Genomic DNA, 27,985 nt, shown 5'->3' on the forward strand with positions numbered 1-27,985 from the left:
TACCACCAGGGCAGTTTCAAACTTTAGTGCATTATAAATCATTAATTATCCCACTGCCCTTATCTCAGCCAAGAGTCAGTGTCAGACTTATAGGCCCCAGAGATAAGCATAGCACTGAACCTCTCCAACTATAAAATAATTTTGTCTCATATGGTTCTGGTTCCCTTCCCCTACTTCACTCTCCTCAAGCAGGATACTATATACTGGCTCTGGTGAGTGAGCAAGCAGGTAGACAAAGAAGTAGATATCATTTGGGTCCTTCAGGAAAGGTGGATGGCAGCAGAGGGCCCTTCTTTAGGTGACAAATGTCCAACGCACAATCCATGCCTGAATAATCAATGCTATGGTCAGCTACCTGTTGTGAGGTGCTCTAGTTGACTTCTCTCAACCCACCATCTCTTCTAGCCATTGTTAGGGGATTCCTAGGGCCTAAAGCTGTCCTTGCTGGCAAGATGTGGAGGAAGAATTACTAATGAGGATAAACACATAGTGGAACTTCACTGCTGCTTTTGTCGTGCCAACCTGAAGTTAGCTGGAATACTGCCTCCTTCTCTAACTGGCCCTACTATTCATATTAGAAGGCAATGGGCCAGATCTGTAATGAGCAGTCCTAGATAGTGAAATAACTCTAAGTACTAATCCTGACCACCTAGAAGTCCTTGTTCCTTATGGACTAACTATGGCCGGTTTTGCTCTCAGCCCCTCCTATTCCATGTCTGAAAATTTTTTTTGTTTAAATTGTTAAACTGTTTATATTGCTCTTTAGTTATAAAAGTGATTGTGATATAGAAGTGAAAAAGGAAAAAGAGAAAAATCCCCCTTAGCACTCCCCAGAGGTAGATAAAATTCAATGTCTGTCATCCCACTTTTTTTCTATGCATTTACAAATGTGCACATGCACACGCATATGCATTTTTTTCACTTTAAGAATGTATCATGGGCATTGCACATCTTTTATTCTTCTCTAAAAGTTATATGTGGTTTCCTATGGTGGGTGTCACATTATTTATTTAATCTGTAACCCATTGATGGACATGTATGTTGTTTCCAATATCTTGCTATTTTAATTATGCAGTGACCAACTCTTCACATACAAATGCAAATACTTGCAAAGAATGGCTTCTTAGAGGCAGAAATGCTGTATCACTAGCTATGCATATTTAATTTTAATAGATGCTGCAAGTTTCCCCTCTCAAAACCAGTACTAATTTACACAAACTTTTAGAACTTGTTAGAGAAACCAAGTAATTCTGACTTCCCAGAGGGACTCCTTTTGGTTTGTATTAAGTCACAGGTGATTGGCACTGGATTTTTTAAACATAATTGGATTTACTTTGTATCTTCTACAAAATTCTCTAAGTTTCTGGCTTCTTAGTTTTACCATTTCCTGTTTACTAGCAGCAGCATTTTTTCCCCTTTATTTGTTTTCAGTTTTGTTTCTGTTTTTTTTGCTTCAGTGAAACTTCAGGAAAAATGAGAGATAAACCCATTTTGACATCTGAATCAACTTGCTGTTTATTCATTCACCATACGTTTACACTACATTTATGCAGGTACTCTGCAAGCACTGAGGATACAAAGATGAAAAGACATAAACTTTACCTTTCAGAAATTCAAGCCTAATAAGAGAAATGCAAATGATAGCAACACAATTAAGAGACAAAGGTAGATGCATAGATAGATAGAAAATAAGACAGGAGAACTGAAGAGTGACTTTCAGAGTGAAAGACAGAGGTTCAAGGTAAAGAAAGACTTGAAAGGTAAGTAGGGGAGAGAGAACAGCTCATGGAAGTTACAGATGGATGAAACAGAAGAGTAGGTTTAGAGAGCTTTAAGTGGTTAGATATGGTTGGCATACAGGTACTTTTGTAGGATAAAAGGAGGTAAGATTAGAAAAATGAACTGAAGTAAAAGCACTAGAGTCTTTGAATGTCATGCTAAGAATTTGGTATTATCTCATGAATGACAGCCTGAAAATTTTTATGTAGGAGAATAATATGTTTAAGCCTACATTTTAAAATTTACCCCTGATCTGAAGGACAAATTATCACTAAATCAACAATTTTTTTAAAATTTATAACCTACTCTGTGTTAGAAATTGTGATAGGAGCTAGAACTTTAATAAGAACAGATTAAGCACAGTGATAAGTGAAAATTACTATAATAGTTTAGGAAACGAATTATATAACCAGAACTAAGATGTGAAGACAGAAGAAATGAAGAAAAAAAATCCATGGATTCAAGAAAATAAAGAAATGACAGAAAGGGGAAGGTGGATAAAAGGGAGAAAGAATCAGATCTGTTGCTTCTAGTTGTAATAGGGATGATTTGGTGGGTAATGCTGTTATTAATTGAAATAAAAGGAACACAGGAAGAGAGGAGGTTGAATACGAGAAGATGGAAGATCTGAACACATTGAGTTTGAATAACCTTTGGAAAACATAGGTGAAAATGTCTAAAACATAGTTAGAAATATAGATCTGGAATTTAGTAAAGGTGTCTGAGCTAGCAATAGAGATTTGAGAATCACTGGCATAATAGACCCTATGGAAATAGATAAAAATAGAAGAAAATTGTATGGAAAATCAGAAAGGAAGAGAATTGTGAAAAATAACACAACAGATATGTAAAAGTTTTACAAACTTTAAAATATTGTATAATATAGCTAATTATTGCTATTGTTGCTGTTGGAACAATTGCACCAAACTACTAGATCTTATTAGAATTTTTTTCACAAAATTAGGGAATTTGTTCCCCTTGTTCACCAGCATATACAAGAAGCTAGACCATTTTCAAACATGTAGTAGGTTTTCACTAAATATTTATGTTTTGTCTGGGTGTATTTACTGAACATCTTGGCCATATGGATTTGTTATGGGGGTGGATTAGCTATCGTGACTTTTCCTGAAGAAACATCTCACAACCCTCTTCAACAGCCGTATAGTCCATGAAGAATTTGAGAGCCAGTTCTTTAACTCTAAAGAACAAAACAAAGCCCAACAAAACAAAACAATATAAAAGGTTTCTTCCTTAAATGTGTAGCCCAAAACAACCGTCATTACTTTTTAAATATTCCAACAGTTGTTTTACAGGGTAGTCATTACTATTTATTTCCATTCCAGGTACACATTTTTACAAATTTAAGAAAATACTTTCAGTTAATGTGCAGAAAATGAAAAAGAACATGCATCTGTAGTAAAGTTCCCAATGGGCTAAACTTGCATTATTCATTTTTAGACACCTCCACATACTCACAGCATGACCTCTGTGATTGTCAACGGTGACAGTCTTCTCATATGCTTAACATGGTACCAACAGAGTGAAGAAAACCCCAGTGGTACATAGCCCTCCTGCATGCTACGAAAGCTCTCCTTCTGAGAACAAAAACAATCTCTCCTAATCAGTCAACACAAATTTTTTGAACTCCTGCTGTATGCTAGACGTTGTGCTACATTCTGAGGGATTTTGAAGGAAACGTGAAACATGCCCATGCCTTCAAGGAAAATATAGGCTTGTTGGGGAGACAAGGTATAAAAAGTAACATATATTGTGTCAAATAAGTTGTCCAAAGAGTAAATGCTACTCTGAGGTCTAGTACTCAAGGTTCCCTAAGATTGGTCTGGTTTACCTTCCTAGAGTGTTTCCCTAAATCCACAACTATGAGAAAGTTATCCTTCTCATACCCTTTTCTAAGCCAAATTAAACTGCTTGCTATTCTCCCTGCCTTCAGCTTGCTTTCCTTCTTCTGTGTCCCTGCTTGTACTAATTCTTCCTTCTGGAATATCCTTGCTTTCCTTCATGCTCATGTCTATATTATAGTTTGTACACCTTACCCTTCCTCAAGACCCAGCTCCAATGCAGCACCTCCTCAAAAATGTCCTTATGTTACTAGCTAGAAATAATCTTTCCCTCCTATAAATGCCTCTCTAAGGAGACTTCCACTGTCCCCATTACTTTCTTTCTTATGTCATACTTGTCCCTATCTATGTAGATGCATGGTCACAGAGAACAACCTTTCCTTCTACCTCCTCTACTTCCTGATGAATATTGTCTTAAAGGGATTTTAATTCCTCAGAACCCAGTGAGGCTAACTTGTAGTTTCAGTGCATCCAGTACTATTGATTCTTTCCATCCCCTATGGTCCCTGAAACTGGCTTACAAGCCTATTCTAGTTTTTAATGTAATAATTACATAATATTTCATTTGCATTGTGATTAACCACCTGCCCTAACTAGAATGTGAGCTCCTTGAGGGCAGAGAATCTGTTCATTCATCTTAGTAACCGCCCTATGCAAGCCATGTATAGTAGAGAAGCATGTTCAAATTACCATCAACATTTGTTAAAATTTTTGACTTCTGGGTCACACTCTCAGAAATTCTGATTCAGTGGGTTTCATAAGGAGCCCAAGAATCTACATTTTATCAAACTCTTCAGATGATTCTTATCCACAGCAAATTTTAAAATGGTCACCAGTTAATAAGTATTTATTGAGTGAATGCTGACCTTTTTTCTCTCTTAAACTATAACATCATAAGGGAAAGACATGTGACTACCTAATCTTTGTATTTTCCCTAAGTATATGGCCTAGCTGTTTGAACATAGAAACTCAAACGCTGTGGAGCTGACGTATGTTAATGGGATGACTGATGTAATTTTAGCTTTCCCTGAGGCACAGAAGTTGCTGGGCCATGAAGAATGAGCTGGTTTTGGATGGGTGGGGAGGGGTGAGAGCACCCTGGCCAAGAGATTGATATCATCACAAGAATAGATAGAGATGAGGAAACACAAGCGTGCTGAGGGTTTATTATTAGATTAGTGTAACAAGAGTAAACGTTCTCATGGCAGAGGAATGAGAGATGAGGCTGCTTCCCCACTGTATAAAATAAGCTTTTGTTAGCAGAACTCTCATTTTCATTTTAATTTAATAATGGCAAAAATAAGTGGTTTTGAGGTGATTAATGACCAACGAGAGAGCTACAGTGCTGACTTGGCCAGCACGGCACATATAGAAGTACAAGATTTAGTACAGAATTAACCTGCCCAAACATCTGTTCACAACTCCATATGAAAAAGAAAAAAATAGACCATAGCATATGTTACAAGTGGAAACCTGAGAAACTTTTTTTCACATCATGTTTGTAGGAATTCATGTTTTAGCAGTATTCCTTATTGACTCACTAATATGAATTTGAACATTAAATAACCATAATAATGATAGGCAAAAATTTAAGAAATCATTCTGTTCACACATGAAGAAAAGAATAACTTGTTACAAAAAAGATAATAAATTTGCAGTTAAAATATATTCCTTTGTTCCTGTGACATAGCCAGCCTTGACCTATACATCTGCAATTAATCCAGTGGGACACGAGTTTATTCATCAAGTTGGCAAATGGTTATTAGCAATCTACTACTTGCAAAGCACTGTACATAAAATGTTAATGGTAAAGCACAATGTGCATGACACAAATTGAAAGGTTCATTCTTACATGGAAGAGAGGTTGATATGGGAAAATTAGTATCAACAAGTTATTCATTCATTCATTCTTTCATTCTTGGATGAATGAATGTAGCTCTATGACTTTGTTTTATTCTCCGTCATATCCCCCACGCTAAGCACAGTGCTTGAAGTATGTTAAGTGGTCAGTCAAATCTGTTGGATGAATATATTTACTGATCACTCTGTCAGACTCCCAGTATCCAAAATAAAGTGAAAACAGAGATAGTCCCTGCCCTTGTGGAGTTGATAGTCTAGTGAAGAAAGCAAATATTAATCAAATGCATTCAGAAATGTAAAATTCCAGCCATGACAAGTGTTGAGGATCATCTAATGGAGTTTGGCCATACAAAGACTTTCCTCAAGGAGTGATCTTGAATTGAAATCTAAAGGATGAGTGGAAATTAGCCAGGCAAAGAAAAGGAGGAAAAGCACTTTGGGCAGAAGGGATAGTAGAAAAGAACATGATGAGTGACTGCAATATAGATTGAGAGGGAGTAACAAGAGTGAGGGTGGAAAGCTAGGTAGGTAAGGTGTAAGTATGTGATGATAGCTCAGGGAGTTCTAGAATATAAATAGTAGGCAAGATTACATAGGTAAGGAAATTTCTCATTTAAAGTTGATACAGTACAAATTGATTTGAGTTATAACCTCATTGCTCATTTGCAATATAAAAGAAAGATTTGTCTGATAAAATGTACCATATTTTTTATAGTGACAAGCAAAATAATCGAGCATGTAATTTCAAATTACATAACCTTGATCCTTGTAGATTGCACCAATAAATAGTATAATTTTACTAAATTACATAGCAGCAATTAGCTCTCAAATGGGAATTAATAAAGAAATCAGCACAGTACCATAAGAATAATTTGGGTATATTGATGTAGAACCCTATTGACAGATATATACCCTGGCGAACAGCTCATTCAACTGTTATGTGAAACTATTAAAAAATATAAAATGTATTGGTATAGTTCACATGATAGAATTTGTGCAGAAAAAAATAAAACCAAGACTTTTAAAGTGTTTTAAAGCAAATGTAGAAACAATGAGATGTTAAAATCATATCACAATACTCTTGAGTTTTCCCTTCCGCACTTGCACATGCACCTATATCCCATAACAGAGTACTGGACATGAGCTTGGTGCTCGGTAAGTACTTGTTAAATGTTCAGAAACGGCCAGTTAGAATACTTACAAATAAATATTCCAAGTTTTAATACTAATAATGAGAAGTATTATAAGTTGCTAGATTTAGTTGTTTATTATTATTATTAAGATTATAAGTATTAGAGTAAACAAGTTTAGGGATAGATGTTGTAGAATGATATAAATTTTCTTTACCAGTTCATATTGTTTTATGTGAGATATGGTCAAACAAACATAGTAAATATGCAGCAATATTTATATCTCTTGTGTTCTGATCTGATTTTTAATTGAGAATAAATGTATAAGTGAATCGTAAATATTAGAATGTATTGTAAATGTAGAGGACAACATATTCAGGAGTAATAAATAAAACAAACTATAATATGTTAAGGGTAATAAAATTAAAATATGCACACTTAATAACTAAAATTCTATTTAAAATAACCCATGGAGCTCTAATAATGTTTTAAAGTATTTATATTTCTCACAATACAGTTTAAAAGCTTGTGATGTGTAACACAAGATTTTATTGATGTAAATGCCATTACTATGTAGTGAAGTAAAGTAGGATAAGTATTGATACAAGTGTTTCCACTTCTCTAATGAGAACACTAAAATGCAGCATGGTTAAAGGCTTCTACTGATAGATAATATATTTTTTTTCTTTTTTTCAGTTAACACATGTTTATTAAGCATAAAGCTAAGTGGTAGGGATATAATGGTGTTGACTCATTTTTAGCATTTCCTAATTTCTACAAATTGAAGACAGGATGACTTTGGAACCCAAATATGAATGGGTCTTGTCTTGACTCTGTTCTTGCCTACCTCTAATGAGCTACTCTTGCTACCAAACACTTAACAAAATGATCTTCACATTGAAAGATTTACAATTTTTAATATAGGTTCTAACTTCCACTGATGTAAGGCATAATGATCTGCCTTATCATTTACTGGGTTTCAAGCAGAAAAGATATGTATGCATACTTGACAATCCAGTTTCTTATTTGCTGCATTTCTTACTGTTTAACAGATTGGTGACATAATTTCTCTGTTATTTTTTGTTCAAGTAATTGGGCATTATATACTTAATAGAAAACTAATTACTTATACACCAGATATTGATTACTGATTTTCAAAGCATTTAAATTCTGAATTACATTGAAATCACTCTGAATAGAAGTAGTCTTTTATGATTCAGAAAGTAAATCAGTTTTGCAGTACATCTATTTGACCTTCAAGGCTCATTGCTGACATTTTTGCAACAAGTGCACTGCTAAGTGTTAGGGATTCAGGGATGTAAGCCCTGCTCCAGAGGCTTACAGTAATGAGTGTGGAACTAAGAGTTTAAAGAGATTTCAGGTTATTGGTTTGCCAGATAAACTAACTTTCACTGTATTAAATAAATAAAATCCAATAATGTTATCATCAAGTAGTAAAATAAAAAGAATTTTTCCAGTATCTATAAAAAATAGAACTAATGTGATACATAGATTCTTATGTACGTCTTAGCAGTTTCATTAAAAAATATTTCTCACTGCTATTATAAATTAATCCACATTGGGGGTGGGCTTGACTAACAGCAATAAATAAAAAAAATAGTGACTCAGGTTTGTTTTTCATTCAGTAAAATAACTATATTGGAAAAAATATTTATCTGATACAGAGGAAATAAAACAATTTTAGATATTTTCATAGATTAGCTCATAGGAATTGTAAATTATAGAATATGGTGTATCTAAAAGTATATGTCTGTATTTTCAACATTTCAAACATTAATAAGAGAGAGAGAAAATAGGTATAACATAGAAATTATAGTTTACCATAATTATAATTTTCACTAATGAACATCCATATATCACCTAACAATTCTAGAATTTAAAATTGCACTGGCAACTGCAAATATTTTTCTGTATCCTGAAAATACTTATAACTATAAAATTTTCTTTAACCAGTCTTTAATATAAGTTTTTCATTTTTACATTTAAGATTGTTTTTTTTCCCCTGATTTGCTACTTATCCTTTATTGTCTGACTTTAGCAGCTAAAAGTCTGACTCATGTAGCCGTATTTTAGGGACCCCAGCCCTAAAACTGCACAAGAGCAGTTTTCAGGGACACATCAGAGTGGCTTGAAGGGTAAATGGGACATAAGAAAGCAAAAGTAAATCGTGGCCAAACTTTTTCTAAAGTGTCTCTGCGAAGAAGAGCAAACAAATGGAAAAGTAGCTGGAAGGGACTATACAGGCAATGAGACAAACTAAAGCATGTTTGAATGTGGCTGGAGGCCACCTAGTAGAGACAGAGATTGATGTGTGTTGGAAAAAAGATTACTCCCGGCCTGGATCCCTGCAAAGACAAGAAAAGATGGAAGAGATATGATCCAGATCTCAAATGGACAAAAGGGGATACAAATTTGGGAGGGCCAGAGGTGCTTAGTGAAAGAAAACTCCAGAAGTGACTACAAAACACATAAACATAATGCACTAAATCCAAACTAAATGTATCCCCAACTCAGCTTCAACTAAACACAATTCCAATTGTGCCACATTGCACCCAAGGAACTATGATGCAGGGAAAGTCAATGTAGCAAACAACAGGAATATTAACTAATTGTTTTTAAAATATATTCCTCTGCAAATTTTTCTAGCCATGCGTGTGGGAGGCCTGAAACTTAAGCTTCATTACCTTTGGAATAAATCCACCTCAGATGGTGTGTTTCCTTGTTCATTTGTTTCAGAGAACTATAGGCTAAGTTATAACCTGGGGTAAGAGGAGGATTCAAGATTGAAGAACTATAATAGTCTCAGAGAGTTGAAAAGTAACTTCTCAGGGAAAAGTAATAGGGTCGCCTGTCAGTATTCAGTCCACATTTCAGGTACCTGTCATGAATTTACAGTAAAACCAGTCAAACAAAGTGTGATTTTCTTCAACTAATCCTGGTGCAGTAGCAGAAAAGGCGGAAAGTTGGATTCAACAAACACTAAGTTCATCTAGGCAAATGTGACAGAAGGAAAGAGGACACATCTGCTGAGAGATGTTTGAGGGAAACTGTTTATAATGATGGAATGTTTATCATGAATCTCCGTGTGGTAAGGAAAGAAAGATAGGCAAATAAAAGTAAATTTAGCATATCAGTGATATATCATATCAATAACTTCTGCTAGGGAGTTCTAGGGTACTGGAGTAAGTGAACTGGAAGTATAGGAGATTATGGTCAGCCAGTGGTATATTTGCAATTGAGACTTCAAAAGTGATACATATACTTGTGATGACAAACTTTAAGTGGGAACTTGGGAGGGAGTTACTGAGATAATGTAGAGGAAAAGACTGATTATGAATATAGATTGTTTTGTTCAATTCAGATGGAAATTTTGAAGCACTAGCATGCACAAATTACCATGGAAGGAATTGGAGATACAGAGGTGAACACGATTCAGTTTCCTGCTTCAAAGATCTTACAATGTAACTTGCAAAGTGCTACAGTAGGGACACCAACACAGGAGGAAGGATTCTTAACCCAGTCAGGGATCAGGTGAACAGGCTTTAAGAACAACATTCGCAAAGACCAGACTGCAAGATAAAACTTGATGCCTTTGAGAACAGCAAACAGTTGGGTTTTCCTTGAGGCTCACGTTTAACTGAGGGTGCTGTGAAAGAAAAGGCTGAGAAGTAAACAAAGGTCAGATGAAGGTCATTTTGTCTGATATGGTCAAGGTATGTGGGCCTTGTATTCTTTGGATAATGGAAAAACTGTTTCAAGCAAGAGTGGACATAATGAAATGGCCTACTGGCTGCAGTGTAGACAGAGGGCGGAGGAAGGAAGTAGCTGCAGTTCTTTGGAGAAGAAAGGCAAGAAGACCAATTCAAATTATGAGACAAGAATGTATTTGTTATACAGTTTTCACCCTTAAATTTAGATTGAGACAAGGTCATCAAAGCTTGCAATCTAGGTAGAGGGTAGTACATTAAATTGGAAAGCATGAAACCAGAATTGCTTCCCTTGTCCAGTTGTTAATAACATTTTGTAGGACCCAGCCTAGGAAACGTGAAACACCAGAATGTAATCTCCGTAACGGAGCTAACGTTTTTATCTCCAAAGAAATTAACTGAAGAAGTTAAACAATCTAAAGGCATGTAGGACAGAACAATTGAGAGAATGAACAAGTAGGCTTGTCATCAAGAGTTGAACAGTTTTAGTTATTTTGTGTATCAGAAAGAGTTTCCACAGTGCACCATGGAATTCATAAATAAAAGATTTCCCAGTTGTGAGAGCCATAGAGCTGGTAATAAGCTAAGTGTATTATTAAATAAAAAATTGAAGGAAAATGAGGGAAATTTTCTTAAAATGTAGTCATGTTTCCTCGGCAAATTGCAAACTCTAACGTTATCAAACAAAAATGGTAAAAGTAAAAAAAAATAATAATACTTTAAAGTATTGATCTCAAAATTTAGAAAAACTATAATAACTGAAACATCTCAATGAAATATCATAATTGGGTCATTTTGATTGGAGAATATAATTTTTTAAATTTGCGTTGGTTATTTTACGCTTATTGATTTGAGAAACCACTTTCTAGTGTATTTGTCAGCATTTTGAAGCAGGTTCCATACTGTTGCCTTCCAGTTCTGCATAGTTTCTGGGAATAACAAAGTTTTGTTATTACAGTATCTGCCAGGTAATCTCAACAATTTTAAGACATTTCAAATGTAAAGTTCTCTTTTTAAATTTTAAAGTTTCCTAGTTTAATTTTGATAAAATTAGATAAATGTCAGATGTTATGTTTTTCAGTGAACATTTCTCTTAACCTTATTGGAAGAAAAAATTTAATAGGTGTATAGATAAATATAATCAAACTCTATTATCGAAATTAGTGGAATAAAAGTAACACATATAGTCATATCAAGAGAACAGAATAAAACTGCATATACATGACAGGAGTTATTTGAATTTATTGTAGTCATGGAAAATATATGTTCTATTTTTGTTAAAACTGATGTAACCCTTTTCTTAGCTCATTTCAGCTAATAAAAATAAGATCACTTCAAAGATAATTCTACAGTGGTTTAGGTAAGTGTAAATGTAAGACAAGACACTGAAATGTTCTCTAATGTTTTATTAAATTAATGCCTATATACTGTAGGAAATTTGGAAAATACAGAAGAAATGCAAATGAAGAAAAAAATTAATCATTATTCCATCATAATTTTTCTAATGTTTTAAAAATGAAAACAAATATAAAAATTTTAAAGTAATATATTAAACACCTGCCAACCAAAAGGAACAAATGTTAACTATTTTTTGTATTTGAGTTAGATTTCTTTTGTAAAGAAATAAAACACCGTAGATCAAGTAGAAATCTTTTATATTCTCCTTCCTACTCTTACTCCAATCCCAGAACAATTACTGTTTTTTAATTTGGTGTGCATCGATTCTATATATTCCTATTTTTACTGTATGTTTATGTATTCATAAATATATAACTTTTTAAAATTTATGTTCAATTGATTTGTGCTATACAAATTTTCTAAACTTGTTTTTCATTCGCTCTTTTTTGCAGGGTATATCTTACATAAAAATATAGATAATTCATTTTCATTTTTGTATGCTATACCAACATATTTTATCATAATTTGGTTATCTCTTTCCTTATGCTGTAGTTTATTTAAAGCGTGACCAACTTTTTAATATTATTAATTATTCTACAATGAAATTTTTCTGCAATAAGATTTTTCCATATTTCAGATGATTTCAGTAAGATAGTTGCCCCGAAGCAAATGTGAACACTTTTGAGAACTGATACATATTAGAAAATGTTTTCCTAAAAGACCAAACGAATTTATAATCATCAAAGCAGTTTATGTGAGTGCCCAGCTCACAGCACCTTCATCAGCATTGAATATGCCAAGCCATTCTTGATTTAATTCACTCATTTTTAATACAAACAATTGACTTTGAGAATGAAATTAAGCGGTATGAAAAAAGGCAATTTATGTGTTTGGTTGGGTGTAAGCCATTTAGTTTAGCTCCGATATCCACTTTAAAATTGTCTATTGGTCATGAGACGTCATTGCATCTTCATGTTGTTTCAGCAAGGTTATGTATTGATCTGCTGAATACATTTTGTCTCTGTTTTTATTAGAAAGTTGCTGAAATTTCCTCTGTGACATATTTTATTATAACATCCAGTAATAAAAATATTATCTTTTTTTAGAAATCCAGCATATGCTTTACTTTCTTTATTGGGCGTTTGTGATCACAAGCATTCTTCATTATTTCAGAATTTCAGTCTTAAGCTGTAAGATGATGTCATTTTTGGAGCCAGGAGACTTGAGTAATAATCCCAGCTGCAGTTATGCAACCCTCATCAAACTATTCTCATTTTCCCCACAAAATGATTATCAGATTCTTCATCTGTAAAGGAGGACTCTTATTGCCTTATTATATTATTAAATAAATTAAATGAGAACTTTTGAAATAAAGTAGAAATATAGGTTAGCAGCAGTAATCCCTCTCCTAGTTGTCTTAGATGTCTAGGGTCCCCAGTAGAACCCGTTGTGAGAGGTATTTTAGAGGTATAATTGATCAGTTTTATCTGCCACTTTGTGTAACACAGACAAGGGAGCAAACTATGCAGTCCACCAAAGGTTACCCAAATCCTCAGAGATCATGCAAGACCTTATGTTCCCAAAGCGTCCTCCCCTGCCCACACACACCAAGATGTCATACTACCCAGGGTTACAAGCTTGAATTTTTTCATTGCCTGGAACTACTTCAGAAATCTTAAACTCTGAACTTTTGCTCTCTCATTCTAATTTTTTATCCTTCTACTTCTCTCAATCTGTCACTCTTACTATACTCCTCTTTGACCTCATGGAAACCTGAAATCTCCTATTTCTTCTGTTTTTTCCTAGACTGTCAGTTTCCCATCTGGCTCCCCCAAAAGTTAAAATAGTTACCACTGATAGAGCTTTTTTTTTTTTTTTTTTTTTTTTTTTTTTGCTGTACGCGGGCCTCTCACTGTTGTGGCCTCTCGCGTTGCGGAGCACAGGCTCCGGACGCACAGGCTCAGCGGCCACGGCTCACGGGCCCAGCCACTCCGCGGCATGTGGGATCCTCCCGGACCGGGGCACGAATCCGTGTCCCCTGCATCGGCAGGCGGACTCTCAACCACTGCGCCACCAGGAAAGCCCGATAGAGCTCTTTTGATTGCCCTTAATTTCCTCTTTGATTCCCCTCCAACGATTCCAGTATGAACCATTCTCCCAAAATGCTCTTCGTATAGAAAATTCTTGCCCTGCCAGCTCGACAGATTACCTTGCTCCTTACTTCATTAAGAGAATTTGAGACCTTCAGACATGCTCCCTCTCAACTTCCAGCCTTCCCCCACCATGCCCACCTACAACCACATCAACCTTACTACCTTCCCTTGAGTCTCAGTAAATGAGGTGTCTCACTTCTATTCAAGGGCAGACCCTCTTTTTGTGCTATCAGTCCCATCTTTTTTGTCACCTCTTGGAATTTACTCCATTAATTTTATACCATTTTGTCTGTCCTTAATCTGTTCCTCTTTGCTAGTGTCTTCCTATCAGCTTTCTTTTTTCTCAACTTCCTCAATTTCTACCTAGTCCCACAACTTCTCTCCTCACCTCTCATCCAAACTTTACAAAGAATACTCTATCTGTATTGCCCGCATTTATTTGCCTCATTTATCTTCAACCCACTATAATACAGTTATCACATGAAATGGCTATCAGTAAGGTTACCAGCATGCTGCTATTTCCAAAATTGAGTGGACATCTTCATTTCTTATTTTACTGGACAGTTCTCCAGTGTATGATACTCTTGTTCACTTACTTATTCTTAACACAATTCTGTTCATTGGACTTTAATAACCCTTTAAACTCCTCTGGACTCCATTTCTTCTTGCCTTCTTCTGTAGTTTGCCCTTCTGTTACTGACCCTTTCGAGTCGGGCCCCAACAAGGGTCCTTCTGCTTGGTGTTGCTTGTGCCAATAGAATGAGACTGAGTTCGGTTCCGAAGCAAAGGAAAGCTTTATTCTTTGATCAGAGAATGGAGAGGTGCAAGCTCGTGCCCTAGAGCACAAGTTCTTCCCTACGGGCTACGGGCTGGGCTGCTTCATAGGGGTCTCCTCAACAGGGCAGGGGCAGCGTTCTCCTGGGTCTGGTGCAGCTGTGCTGCTTCCAGCAGTCACTCCAGATCGCAGTGCTGGGTACAGCGTCTCTGCACATGGCCCACTGCCGCCATCTTGGATTTCGGTATCATGCACAGCACTTCTGCACACGGCCTAGAGCTGAGGTGTTGGGCTCAGCTATTTTGCACGAGGAACTCCAGTCTGAAGTACGGGGGGCAAGGCCTCTTCACCCGACACCCTATGAGCAAGTGAAACTAGACGAAGTACAAAGGAAAAAAAGGTTAGAACTTATTTTATTACCAAGATCCTATTTTTATTTCTTGGGAATTGTTAATGGGCTTTAACAGCAGCACTTCCTGTTTTCAACTTTCAAGTGTTAGTGTTCCACAGGGCTCCTTCCTCGGTCACCTGCACCTCTGAGTCCCTTCACATTCCCCGTAGGGAGCTCATCCACATGGGTTTCTATTTCCACAAAATGCCTAAGTCGTACAACCTTAGCACAGACCTATTCCTTAAGCTTCAGATTTTAATAGCCACCTGATTTCTGGACATCTCCACCTGTGTCTCACAGGAACCTAAAGCTAATCATGATCAAAACTAAATTCAGTCTCTTTCATAAATCTGCTCCTACCTCCAAATTCTGCACTTCCATTGGTGGCACTACTAAGTACTGGGAAACTGGGGGCCATGCATCTTCTAAGCGTTTTCTGAACCCAACTTATCTTTATTCCTCATTATCTCTTTTATTACTAGTCCTAATAAGCTTTTCTGGTTTCTTTGTTTCTTTTTTCCACCAGGATAGAGTGATACATATAAAACATTGATCTGCCAAAATCACTTTCCTTTAGAAAGTTTTTATGCTTCTAGACCATAAGGTAAAGTCCCACCTCCCTAACAAAACATGAGGCCTTCACAGACAGGCACCTTCTTTTGTTAGCCTCATTTTCTGCTACTTACTCCTTTGTAAACTTGACAATCGTGTAAAGCAAACTGCCTGTTGTTACCATTCCTACACCATGCTGTTTCTCATCACTCTGCTTCTGGCTAAAATGTGTTTCCTCTCCTCTCCTCTCTTCTGACCAGCTCCTTCATATCTCAGCTCCATGAATCCATGTCTGGTTTCCCTCAATACTAAAGCATATAGGTACCCCCTTCTTTATATTCCCATAATGTCATGTATTTGTTCTTTGTATGTTTGCTCAAGAAATAGACCATGGGTTTCTTGAAGGCAGAGACCATACCATGCATTATGACTCTAGTGCAGTGCCTAGAACTTAGAAGCTGTTTAATAAGTACTTACTGAATGAAGGGATAACTAAATTATGAAAGTACTATATATTCCTTCTTGTCATTCTTTTTCTCATATGGTGTCACTGTGTGGCAGGGGCAGTAGTGTTCACCAAATATTCCATGAATTCCTCCTACATTTCCCAGCCTTCCCTAAACTTAGGTCCTAGCCATATAAACAGTTCTGGACAATGAGCTATAAGCAGAAGCGATAAGTGTCACTTCCAGCCTGAGATCTTTAAGAGCAGTGGCTAGTTTTCCATAGTCGTTCCTGCTTTGGCTCTTCTGGAAGTCTTGATTTGCAGGTAACACAAGATCATGGGGTAAGAAGTAATCCTGTTGTGTTAAGACACTGAGATTTCAGGATTAATTTGTTACCACAGCATAATCTAGTCCATCCTGAATAAGGCTCATTGTTTCAAGTTTATACACTAATCTCTATCTTATTACATACATAAAGTTGTGTTGAACTTATCAGGTATGCAACTCTTTCTCTTCTCCTAAAGTCTGCATGATGCCTGGGCTTAGAAAAACTGCATCATGTGACCGATGTTTTCCAGTACAGAGATGGAGTAGTTCACTACCTGTTCCCTATGATGTAAGTGACAGTGGAATATTTCCTACACAAAGTATCCCCCCGCACTTACTCATGCAGTCCTTTTTTTCCCCTGTCATAACTTTAAGTTTTGATGCTTGTTATAAATGAAACTTCTCCCAGGAATAGTACCACGTTCCACTGCAATTGCAGGCTAAAGGTATCAGAGACTATTGCCAAGGTAGTCCTGGAAGTCTTTGAAGTGTATTGTACTGACCCACAATTATCAATAGTCTAATAGTAACATTGATACAATTCCATTCTTTTCCACAAATATTCTATCAAATACACTGGCTTTCCTAATTAGGTCTCAAATTTTATTAAACTATGGTTGTGTCTTCTTTCAGTGATAATTTTTTCAGTTGGAAGAGACAAAAAAATCTGACTTCAGGTGTGGCTTAATTCTAGACTTACATGATGTCATCAGGATCCATCTTTTAACTCAAACAGGCTTTGCCCCTTTCCTCATGCCTGAAGCCCCCAGGACTGCACCCTTCCAGTTTCAAATCCAGCAGGCAAGAGCAAGTCTTTTCCCCAGAAGTCCCAGTCAGAGAACCATTTCTTCTTATCTGCTCTGAATGGATCCTTGAGCCAAACCCTGTGGCCAGGTGAAGATAATGCACTAATTAGCTTAGGCCTTTGTCAGTTCCCTGAAGTGGTAAAAAGGATTCAACTTCAAGGGAAGCAGGTGGCCTTAGGGTGAGGGAGGGGATGATTTCTGAAAAGAAAACAACAAGAGGTCATCATAAATCAAGAAATGATGCTGGCAGCAATAACAACCTCTATCTTCTATATATAGTCTGCTGCCCAGGAGATAGAAGCTAGAGACAGCTTCTAGTTAGGGAGTTAAAGTGTTTCATTATGTGCTGTAGGTTACACCTTGATTATATTCTCTCTCTTTTTTCTCTGGACTTCTCTACTATTCTTTACTTCTACTATTCTTTTCTCCCATATGATGCCTTGTGTTTTAGTTGTTTATATGCATTTGTCTCCCCAATTAGATCATCAGCTACTTCCAGACAGGAACTGAGTTTGAATAACTGTGGATCCTGCACTGTGTGTTTCTCGTAGTAGGCATCCTCACTATTCAACAACTAATTATTTGTTGAGTAAATGAAAAGATGTCTTATCTTTCTTAGAGTGGGTTTATACTATTAACACATCATGGTAATGTAATGCCTGGGAGCTGGGTGAGGGGAGGGAGATGTTTTTGTGTATGGTGTTAATACACACATATGATAAAAACCTACTATTTACCAAGTATCATGGCAAACAATGGGGATATGAGGATACAGTGATTAAAAACCAAACATTACTCTGCCCTTCAAAAAGTTATACTCTAGTGAAGAAGACAGAGTAGAGTATAATAAATACTACAAAGGATAATTGTAGGATGTTAAGGGAGAGTAATAGATTTTAACTTTTATTATTGTTGTTCTGATTGTTTCCACATAAATTCTAGGTTGGCTACCTCAGGGATTACCAGTTGTGCTGGAAGAGGTCTGTTAAACTTGGAATTTCTTACAGGATTAACACTAGATTCCCAAATCAAAGTTCCAGATCCAAGAAATTACATCTTGTATTGTGACAAGAAAAGACTAATTTAGTTTTCTTCTCCTCTCTCTTTTCTCCCTACTCCTCTCCTAGCCTGAAGTTCTGGATCAAATACAAAATTTAAGGGAGCTGTGGATGGATAATAATGCATTGCAAGTGCTACCTGGGGTATGTAAGTTTTTATTATGCCATGTTGTCTCGCATCTATGTTGTATATTAATTGTAACTGATAATGATTAATCTTACATCTTAAATCCCAGTGTTTTCATTTCAAAGTTAAACATTTGTTAGGAGTGTTCCATCATCAAGTGTTTTTCACTAATTTGTTTTTTTTAATATTTCATATAACTTTTATGAGTGTTATAGGTGTGTAAAATGTATGAAAATTTTTAGTGTTCTCTTAGGTGTATATTTTTCATCTCCTTCCCTATTTAATGTTTTTCAAAAGCTGAAACTTTCATATTGTTAAATGAAAAACAATGCTATACATAATACCAAGTCTTACTTTTACAAAAGCAACCTTCTTGTAGGTAACTAGATAATGGTTTCTGCTCATATTGTTAGAGCTCTTGCACAATACAAATCTCTCTCTCTTGGTTCAGGTGATTTCCAATAGAACATATTTGAGTTTTTGAAAAAGGCAAGGAGCATAAATTGTTAAAAATAGAAAGTTAAACTAGAATCGATTTTTCTTCTCAACTAACAGAACATCCAATAATACCTCCTGAAAAGTAGGTTTATCAGTCAACTCATTGAGTGTGACTATTCATTCCTTTTTCATCCAGTGAGAGAATGGCTTTCCATAAAACACTGCTTCTTACCACTCATAACACATGCTCTTGAATATAAGCATGTACACACACACACACACACCACCACCACCACCAACAACAACAACAACCACCACAAGGGTCTCTGGTGAAAGCCAACTCTAAACTCCTTGCATTGGGCTGAGAAGCCAGGGCAGCTGGTTGTGTAATAATTCTTCAGCCACTGAGATTTAGATGTATATTCCCAAAGTCAAACTTATTCCTTGTTTGAATTAACATTTAAATTTTTTTAAATGATTGCAAAAGCAACAAGAACAGGAAGCTTATTCTCTTTTGAACAAGCATGGGACCACATAAAGAAGAAAATATGACAAAAGATTAAGGAAAAAATACTTTCTCCTCTCACCAAAGGAATACATTTCTACTATCATCACAAATGCAAAACAGAAAAGCATGCATGTTTTCTATTTATTGATTTATTCAAAAACCATTTGAAACCACAATATACCTCTATGAACTAGAAACCATGTTAGTCAGGGTTACAAAAATAATATACTCAGTGACCTTGAATATATTTGTTTGAGGGGCTCACATATAACATGAGAGACAAATCTGTATTCCACTACACATAGCAGAGACTGATTTGTATCATATTCAAGGTATGTACTAACCCTGGGGCAACAAGTAAGACAGTGATCAATCCCTTATGCAAATACTGAGGAATCAGAATGTATGTCTAGTTGGAAAAGTTTATACCTGCTTCTTCAATGTATTCATGTATTCAAAAACACTTACATAGCATTTATCATGGGCTAGGCGCTATCTAGCTATTTTACAAATGACTCACCAAATTCTCACAGCAACCCTGTGAAGCAGATTTATTACCAACCCCATGTTATAGATGAGGAAACTGAAACAGAAAGAGTAAGTAACTGGGCCAAGGTCACACAGCCAGTAAATGGTGGGTCTGTAATTCATACCAGCTCCAGAGGCTTTTGTTCCTCTGATGCTCCAAAATTCTGTTGCTATAGAATCAATAGAAGGTATAAATGAGAATTAGGCTCATCTTACTTTTCACAGTTACTCCATTCCCCAAATCCAACCTTGGAAATCAATTCAGACCTCTAATCCCTTAGTTAGTGTATTATTTAAATGGAAAAGTAGTGGTTAAATCTTCTGTGAAACAGTGCTGCCTAATTTTTTCTCCTTCAAAAGTAGATTTTTTATTACATACTGCCAAGTTTAAGTGGATTTCCCACTTTAGTTAGTACACTTGAATTCCACATTTTGTGATGCTCCTTGTGGGAATACCCCACACCTCCCTGCCCTAAACAGACATGGTTTCCTGGATGTCCAGTGCTGGCAGTTAGTTGTTATGCAATTACCTAGACATGCTTGACTTTGAAAGGCTAATCTTGAATACAGTCTTCAGCCCATGTCTGACAGTTTCACAGGATAATTAATCCTAAATATTTAGTGTTATAAGGCAGAGGTCCCCAACCCCTGGGCCATGGACCGGTACCAGTCAGTGGCCTGTTAGGAGCCAAGCCACACAGCAGGAGGTGAGCAGTGGGTGAGCGAGCGAAGCTTCATCTGTATTTACAGCTGCTCCCCATGGCTGGCATTACCGCCTGAGCTTCGCCTCCTGTCAGATCAGCAGCGACATTAGATTCTCATAGGGGCACGAACCCTACTGTGAACTGTGCATGCGAGAGATCCAGGTTGAGAATCTAATGCCTGATGATCTGAGGTGGAGCTAAGGCAGTGATGCTGGCACTGGGGAGCAGCTGCAAATACAGATTATCATTAGCAGAGAGGTTTGACTGCACAGAGATCATAATAAATCGATTGCTTGCAGACTCATATCAAAACCCTATCAGTGAGTGGCAAGTGAAAACAAGCTCAGGGCTCCCACTGATTCTGCATTATGGTGAGTTGTATAATTGTTTCATTATTTATTACAATGTAATAATAATAGAAATAAAGTACACAATAAATGTAATGCTCTTGAATCATCCCAAAACCATCCCCCCCTCCCCCGCCCCGGTCTGTGGAAAAATTGTCTTCCACGAAACGAATCCCTGGTGCCAAAATGGTTGGGGACTGCTGTCATAAGACACAGGGGAAAAAAGCATGTTCCTTTTTATTTTTAGTTCATGTACCAAAATACATTAAGCTAATATACTTTTTAAATACTTTTGGAAGCCTGGGCTTTCATTTTTCCACTGTTTTTCATAAATCAGAGAAGCAAATAGATAATGATCAAACATTAGTTTGCTACAGAGCTCTGTCTTGTGGCCATCACTCTAAGATCAATCAACCAAAATATGACTAAACAGCAAACTCCAATATCTTCTTTTGCTTGTGATGGCTTCGACATTTTATTTGTTGCCCACCACTCATCTGTAGGCCCCTCTATGTTCAGAGAGATGTTGGAGCAACATTCAGCACCCTCAAGAACTCTGAGACATTGGGCCTCAAAGGCCTTTATCACTCCAGGCTACTATTGCTTTTATAAGATGTTTGAAAGTAAGGCTTTAGAAAGATAAAAATAAACACCAAATTGTTATTTTGCTTCCAAAAAAAAGATATTTAGAAACTTCACACCAAAATATTTATTGAGTTTGCTGGAGATAGCAATTCAGGAAGCTTCAAAGAGAAAAGAAATTTTCTCATCGTAATGAAACAAAAAAAGAAATATACACACACATAGACACATAATCATATATATTATTCTTTCTATGCTCATTAGAAGAGATGAGCTAAGGTAACATAATAGTTCCTTGGGGTGGAGAGATATAAGTAAAGTGACAGTATTTTTCCAAGGAACATATTTCTAGGCATGAGGAGAAACTCAGCCCCATGGCCTGACTCACCCAGAGTACCCAGTTCCGAGCCTAGCAACTATTCACCTGTTCTAAGACTGTGTTCACCCTCTGCCCACATGGGGAACTGGAGGAGCAGGGCTAGAGATATGAGCTGAGTTAATTAAGGCATCAGTCAGAAAGTGCTAATGTAATCGGTAGGCTTGGCAGTCTGAATTCCGGTAAAAACGAGTTTGAATTTTAGCTCCACCCCTTATTAATGGAACAACTTTGGAATGTTACTTGTAGTATATCCTGTCGTGCATCATCCTCCTGGATGAACTCCCCAGCTTCTGGGCATGCTGCTTGCAGCTCTCCACCCTCTTCAGGAATTGCCTCAGCTGAGAGAACTTTCTCATGCAGGGTTACACCCCTATTCCAGGAGACCTGCATCCAATGATCAATCAAATAAGACTCTGAAGGCCTGGCCCCTTCCCTGCTACTTCAATACTATTTGAAGGGTCAGCTGAGGAATTCCTCAAAACTTCATCATAGCCCACCTTCATCTGTCCAATCCTGCTTCCTTCCTTCCCTCTTTCTTTCCCCTGGTATTAATCCCAAGAATCTCTCTCATAAATTTCTCTTTGTCTCCAATTCTCAGGGAAACCAGCGTGTGACATTACTTAACCTCTAAGCTTTATTTAATGTGTGTCCAAGTGCAGATTCTGATTCAATAGGTCTGGAGTGGGTCTGGATTCCACATTTCTGACAAACTCCCAGGTTGTACCAATGCTGCTGCTGTGTAAAACACATTCTGAGCAGCAAGAATATAAAGTATTATGTCAAGTAATATGTATAAAGTACTTAACACAGTGCCAAGTGTGTGCTTGCGTAATAAATTTGTTTATGTAATATTTATGTGTTTATACTCTGTCAAATAAGTAGAGACAGCATAGTAAATTGTATACAGGTAGACCAACAAGCAGATGACCCACTGAACACAGATATATGTGGGACATTTATTTGCAACTCATGCCCTTAAAGAAAAGGAAAATGAAGGATTTTATCTTGCTCTAATTCCCACAGTACATGTCCAAGCTAAACAATCACTATTCACTCCCTGCCCAATGTATGACCTGATTCCTCCCCCGTCCTCAGTAATCAGTTACTAATCCAATCATTTCACATTTAAATTTTTCTCGAGCCATCCCCTCTGCATCCTCACTTCTGCTGCCTTAACTCAGGTCCCTTTCATCTCCTCAGCTAAACTGCTTCCAAATCCTTCTAATCCTTTCAGATCTACTCTAACCCCAGTCATGAATCTTCCCTTCACATTTCCCTGAGGTCATTATTTCAAAACACAAATCTGATTATGTCATTCACCATCTTAAAAGTTTTGAATAGCTCTCCTTGCCTATAAGATAGAGATCACGTAATCCTCACATGACAGGCAAGGCCATTTAACAGCTGGCTTCTTATGATGCTTAATTTCATCACTGTATTCAGTGACGTTGAATCTCCCACTCTCCCTCAAACACACCACACTTCCTCACACTTCTCTGTGCTGTTCTCTCCTCCAGGTACAGTTTCTCCTTTTCTTGACAGCAGTGCCTTCCAGGAAATTTGCATCCCTTTGTTTCTAGGGCATTCTCTACATGCTTCTTTTATTGTACATATCATAGGGTATTATAGTTATTTATTTGACAGTTTCCTTCACTGCTATAAGCACCTTAAAGACTTTATCTATATCATGACAAGTCTCTTCCCTCACATAGCTGACTTATTCATGATTGTTCTCCAGTATATAATAAAAGCCCTGGTACGTAGTAGATCCTCGAAAGAACTGTTGAATGAACAAATTGATTCTGTGTAGTAGGATGAAGTCCAAATCACGATTTAATACCTTTCTTATGCATTTGAAATTGTAAGAATCAGAATGTCAGCATATGTTGTTTAGGTGGCAACTTTTTTCCTTTCTTTTCCTTCCTTCGTTTTTCTTTCTTTCTTTCTTTCAATTTACTTAATTCTACAGCAACTTTGAGATTATTGCTGCTATCTTTTAACATATTATCTCTGTTGGGAGATATATTCACATATCATAAAATTCACCCATTTAAAGTATACAGTTCAATGGTTTTCAAAATACTCACATAATTGAACAGGCATCACCACAATCTAATTTTGAACATTTCCATCACCACTGAAAGAAACATTAGCAGTTACTCCCTTCCTCTTGACCTTTCAGCCTCTAGCAATCCTTATCTACTTTCTGACTCCATAGATTTGCCTATTCTGGACAATTCATATAAATGGAATCATACAATAGGTGGTCTTTTGTGACTGGCATCTTTCACTGCATGTTTCAAGGTTCATCCATTTTGTAGCATGTATTGCTACTTTATTGCTTTTTATTGCTAAATAATACTGCAGCTTATGGATATACCACATTTTGTTTAACTGTTCATCATTTGATGGACATTGGGTTGTTTCCACTTTTTGCCTGTTGTGAATAACACTGCTTTGAATATTTGTGTTTCTTTGTGGATATATATTTCATTCTTGAGTATGTACCTAGGGATTTCTGGGTCATATGGAAACTCTATGTTTAATATTTTGAGGAATGGCCAAACTGTTTTCCAAAGTGGCTGTATAATTTTACATTCCTCCTAGAAATGTATGAGGGTTATGGTTTCTCCACATTCTCGCCAAAACTTGCTATCGTTGAATTTGCTTTTAAAATTAATTTATAGTGCTGTGGTTTTGACAACTTTAAAATATTTCCTGAAAGTTTCTCAACTAACCCTGAGTTTATGCAATGTCATCAAGTCTATAGGGAAGTTAAAGATGTTGGTATACCTGGATATGTCAAAAAACAGAATAGAAACAGTTGACTTGGACATTTCTGGATGTGAAGCCCTGGAGGACCTCTTACTGTCATCCAATATGTTGCAACAGTTGCCTGACTCTATAGGTGAGAATGTAATATCTCTTCACGAATGTTTATGTCAAATATACTGTTTTCTATAGTTTGTTCGCAGATGTAGGGTATATACTCTTAGCATGATATTAATAAATTAGCATGATCATTATTCAAGGTGATAAAATATTTTACCAATATCTTAAAATGAAATGGTAACTATAGTTGTCAAACTCAAGAAGACTCTCCTATTAAAATGATCCTACTAAATTGTTATATTTTAAATAATTTTAGATCTCCTAAGTTGTAAAATGTTATTAAAAGGAGTATATATCTTAGATTTAAGTACTTTGATAAACATGTATGTCTCCTTTTATTACTATAGAATTACAGTAGCTTCTATCCACAGCGTGGCTATATTCTATTTTTACTATTATTGTAACATCACTATAATAAGGAATGACACAATAAATATGAAATATCTTCATATTTCTATTATTCAAAAAAGACATCTCACCTTTATATTTAAGATTCATAAGACCAGATATTTTGTCTGTTAGTATATATTAACCACTCAATCTATTTTTGTCATAACTTTTTATCTGAGTAAAATAATGAAAGAATCTAATTTAAATAGGAGTAAACCTTTTGTATGTATATCTTATTATTATTTTTTATGAGAAGAAAGAGCTAGGAGAGTAATCATCAAACTACTTAACTTTGGAATGTAGTTTTTAACACTCTGAATTAGATGTATCATATGTCTGGAACTTATTAATGCTTCTAAAAATTGAGTCACAACCTAGGTAGCCTGATTGAAGGGAAGCTAGAAGACAAAACAGTTTCCCAAATTTTTCTTCAATATTTTATTGCTTCCATTTTCACTATTCTTTCAGGCTAATAGAGAATACTAGTTTTAACAGAACAGGCTGGCTTTTCTTTCTTTGTAGATTTGATGACTTTTTTATTTATATAATTATATATTTTTATAACAGTGTTTCTCCAACTTATTCCACCATAAGACTTATCTGAGAGCTTTATTAAACAGTTCCACATTTCCAGGCTCGTTCTGTGAAAAGTCTGATTCAATAAATGTGTAATAAGCCCTCTGTTCTGTATTCTTGTTAAATACCCTAGATGAAACTTATGATCAGATAAGCTTAGAAAATACTATTTAGTGTTGTAGAAGGTAAGGAAATATAATAGTTTAAAAGAGCATCCTCTAGTCAAGATGATAGAGATGGTCATCTGGTCAAGATAACCATATGGTCAAAATACATATCTTACTCTCCTACTCAATCATCACTCCATGCCTCTTCAAAGACACAATGAGAATGGAAAAACTATATTAGAAGAACGTATTTTTGTTCATTACTGCCTCTTCTGTACAAAGAATTATGCCTGGTGTATGGTAAGTGCCCCTTAAGTATTTAATAAATAAAATAATTTTGCCCTGCTTAAGAAGAATGAACATATACCTGGATTTGAGACATAATGGAAACACAGCAATGACCCCAGGCCTGACTGATAAATTGTTCCTGCAGTGAAAAAAAAAAAAGACCTTAAGCGTAACAGAAGAATACAGACTTACAGGGACTGAGGCAGGGAAGGGACCCTTTTCTGCAAAGAGAGACTTGAAAAAACCTGCAACTAATATGTAGAGCTAGGGTGGAAGGAGAGAACAGATACAGATTCACTGCTGAAAATTATGGCTCGTCACAAGCTGGTTTGGACTGAATCTGCAATATCCACATCAAATGAGAGTACCATGTTGCTAATATAAGACCTGGTTCTGAACTCCAGAAACTTGGGGGTCAGGTGGAGGTAACCATAAGAGTGCCAGGCAGGGAGGGGTGAGCATAGGTAAGGAAAAAATATTCACCCTCACAAATGGGCATGAAAACAAAAATTTTAAAGGAAAACTAATGTTACAACAACCCAAAACTCAAACAATAGGAAAATTTACCCCAAGGGAAACCAAAATTATCAAGCAATGTTAAAAAAAAATTTTTAAGTATGTGCAGATCCTCAAATAGATAAAAGGAAGAATAACATTTGTAAAAATTAAAATAACTTATAAAACAAAAACAGGAGCTATGACTAAGACCACGTGGTTATAAAAAAGAACCAATTAGAAATTCTGGAAATGAAAATGTCACATAGTGAAATAAAAGATGATATGATTATTTGTTTAAAATATCTTCCATTAAGAAAGCAGACTAGGGAATTAGCCTTCTGGTCTGGGGAAGGCAGCATGTATAGATGATAGAAAATATCAGATTAGATCCTGGGATGATAAAACAGACCAGCACAGGCAGGTGGTATAACATATTTAACACCTTCACTTAGAATCTGAGTGGTTCTCAGATTAAGAAAGTAACTTGTTAGTAGCTTACTCCTGGAACTATCTTTGGACCCTATTGACCTTTTAGGGAAAATTGCATTTATACATCTGCAGAGTTGCCAGAGTACCTGATTATACACGTAGAATGGCTAACTTTCCTCTAAGAATTTCCTTCTTGGTCAAGAGAAATACCTGGGAACTCTGTTCAAAAGTCCTAAAATAATTTGTTGATTCTAATTGGATGGTAAATTGCATCTCTTCTTCTTTATTTGAGCATGGATCGTCTATTGGACTACCAACATTTAAAAGAATAAAAGACAAGAAACGTCACAGTATTAATAAAGGGAAATAGCAACTAAAATAAAATCTTTACTTCCTTTACATCTATTTTAATTCTGCAGTTGTGGGGTATTTGAATGGAGTGATATATTCAACAATGAACCCTGTATGCTGAGTCCCTTTCCTTGTGCTGGTTGCAGGGAAAATGAAGGGGGCTCTTTACATTTTCAAGATAAAGCTTTAATAATCAGTTTCTTTGGATAGCAGAGAAACTCAGTAAAGGAGAATATAATTTTTTTACTTTCCAAAATAATTTATCTTATTCACTTAGTGGTTAAAGACACAGGTTTTGTAGTCAAGCTACCCGAGTTCAAAGTCTGGCTTTTCTACCTTACTAAATGTGTGACTTTACACTAGCTACTTAATCTCTCTGTGCCTCAGTTTTATCATCTTTTAAGTGGGGAAGTAATAGTACTTGCATCAGGGGATTATTTTGAGAAATAAATGAATTAATATATGTAGCATTGCTTAGAACAGTACCTGGCACATAGTAAATGTTCAATCAATGTTAGGTACTATAATAATATAATAATTATCATAATCTTAGATATGATGAGTGCACAGCCGTTTGGC

At 36.1% G+C, this 27,985-nt stretch overlaps 1 protein-coding gene across 6 annotated transcripts in view; it reads left to right on the plus strand.

Moving 5' to 3' along the window:
- The window catches only part of LRRC7 (leucine rich repeat containing 7), a 501,952-nt gene that overhangs the window by 340,093 nt on the left and 133,874 nt on the right, over positions 1-27,985 (plus strand). For all 6 annotated transcript variants that reach the window (XM_067726544.1, XM_067726541.1, XM_067726540.1 and 3 more), the window contains 2 exons: positions 18,332-18,406; positions 24,639-24,783. In XM_067726544.1, the coding sequence (XP_067582645.1) occupies positions 18,332-18,406; positions 24,639-24,783 (220 nt within the window). The remainder of the gene's footprint in view (positions 1-18,331; positions 18,407-24,638; positions 24,784-27,985) is intronic.

This window comes from Pseudorca crassidens, chromosome 2, assembly GCF_039906515.1.
Source record: "Pseudorca crassidens isolate mPseCra1 chromosome 2, mPseCra1.hap1, whole genome shotgun sequence".
NCBI classification, from domain to species: domain Eukaryota; kingdom Metazoa; phylum Chordata; class Mammalia; order Artiodactyla; family Delphinidae; genus Pseudorca; species Pseudorca crassidens.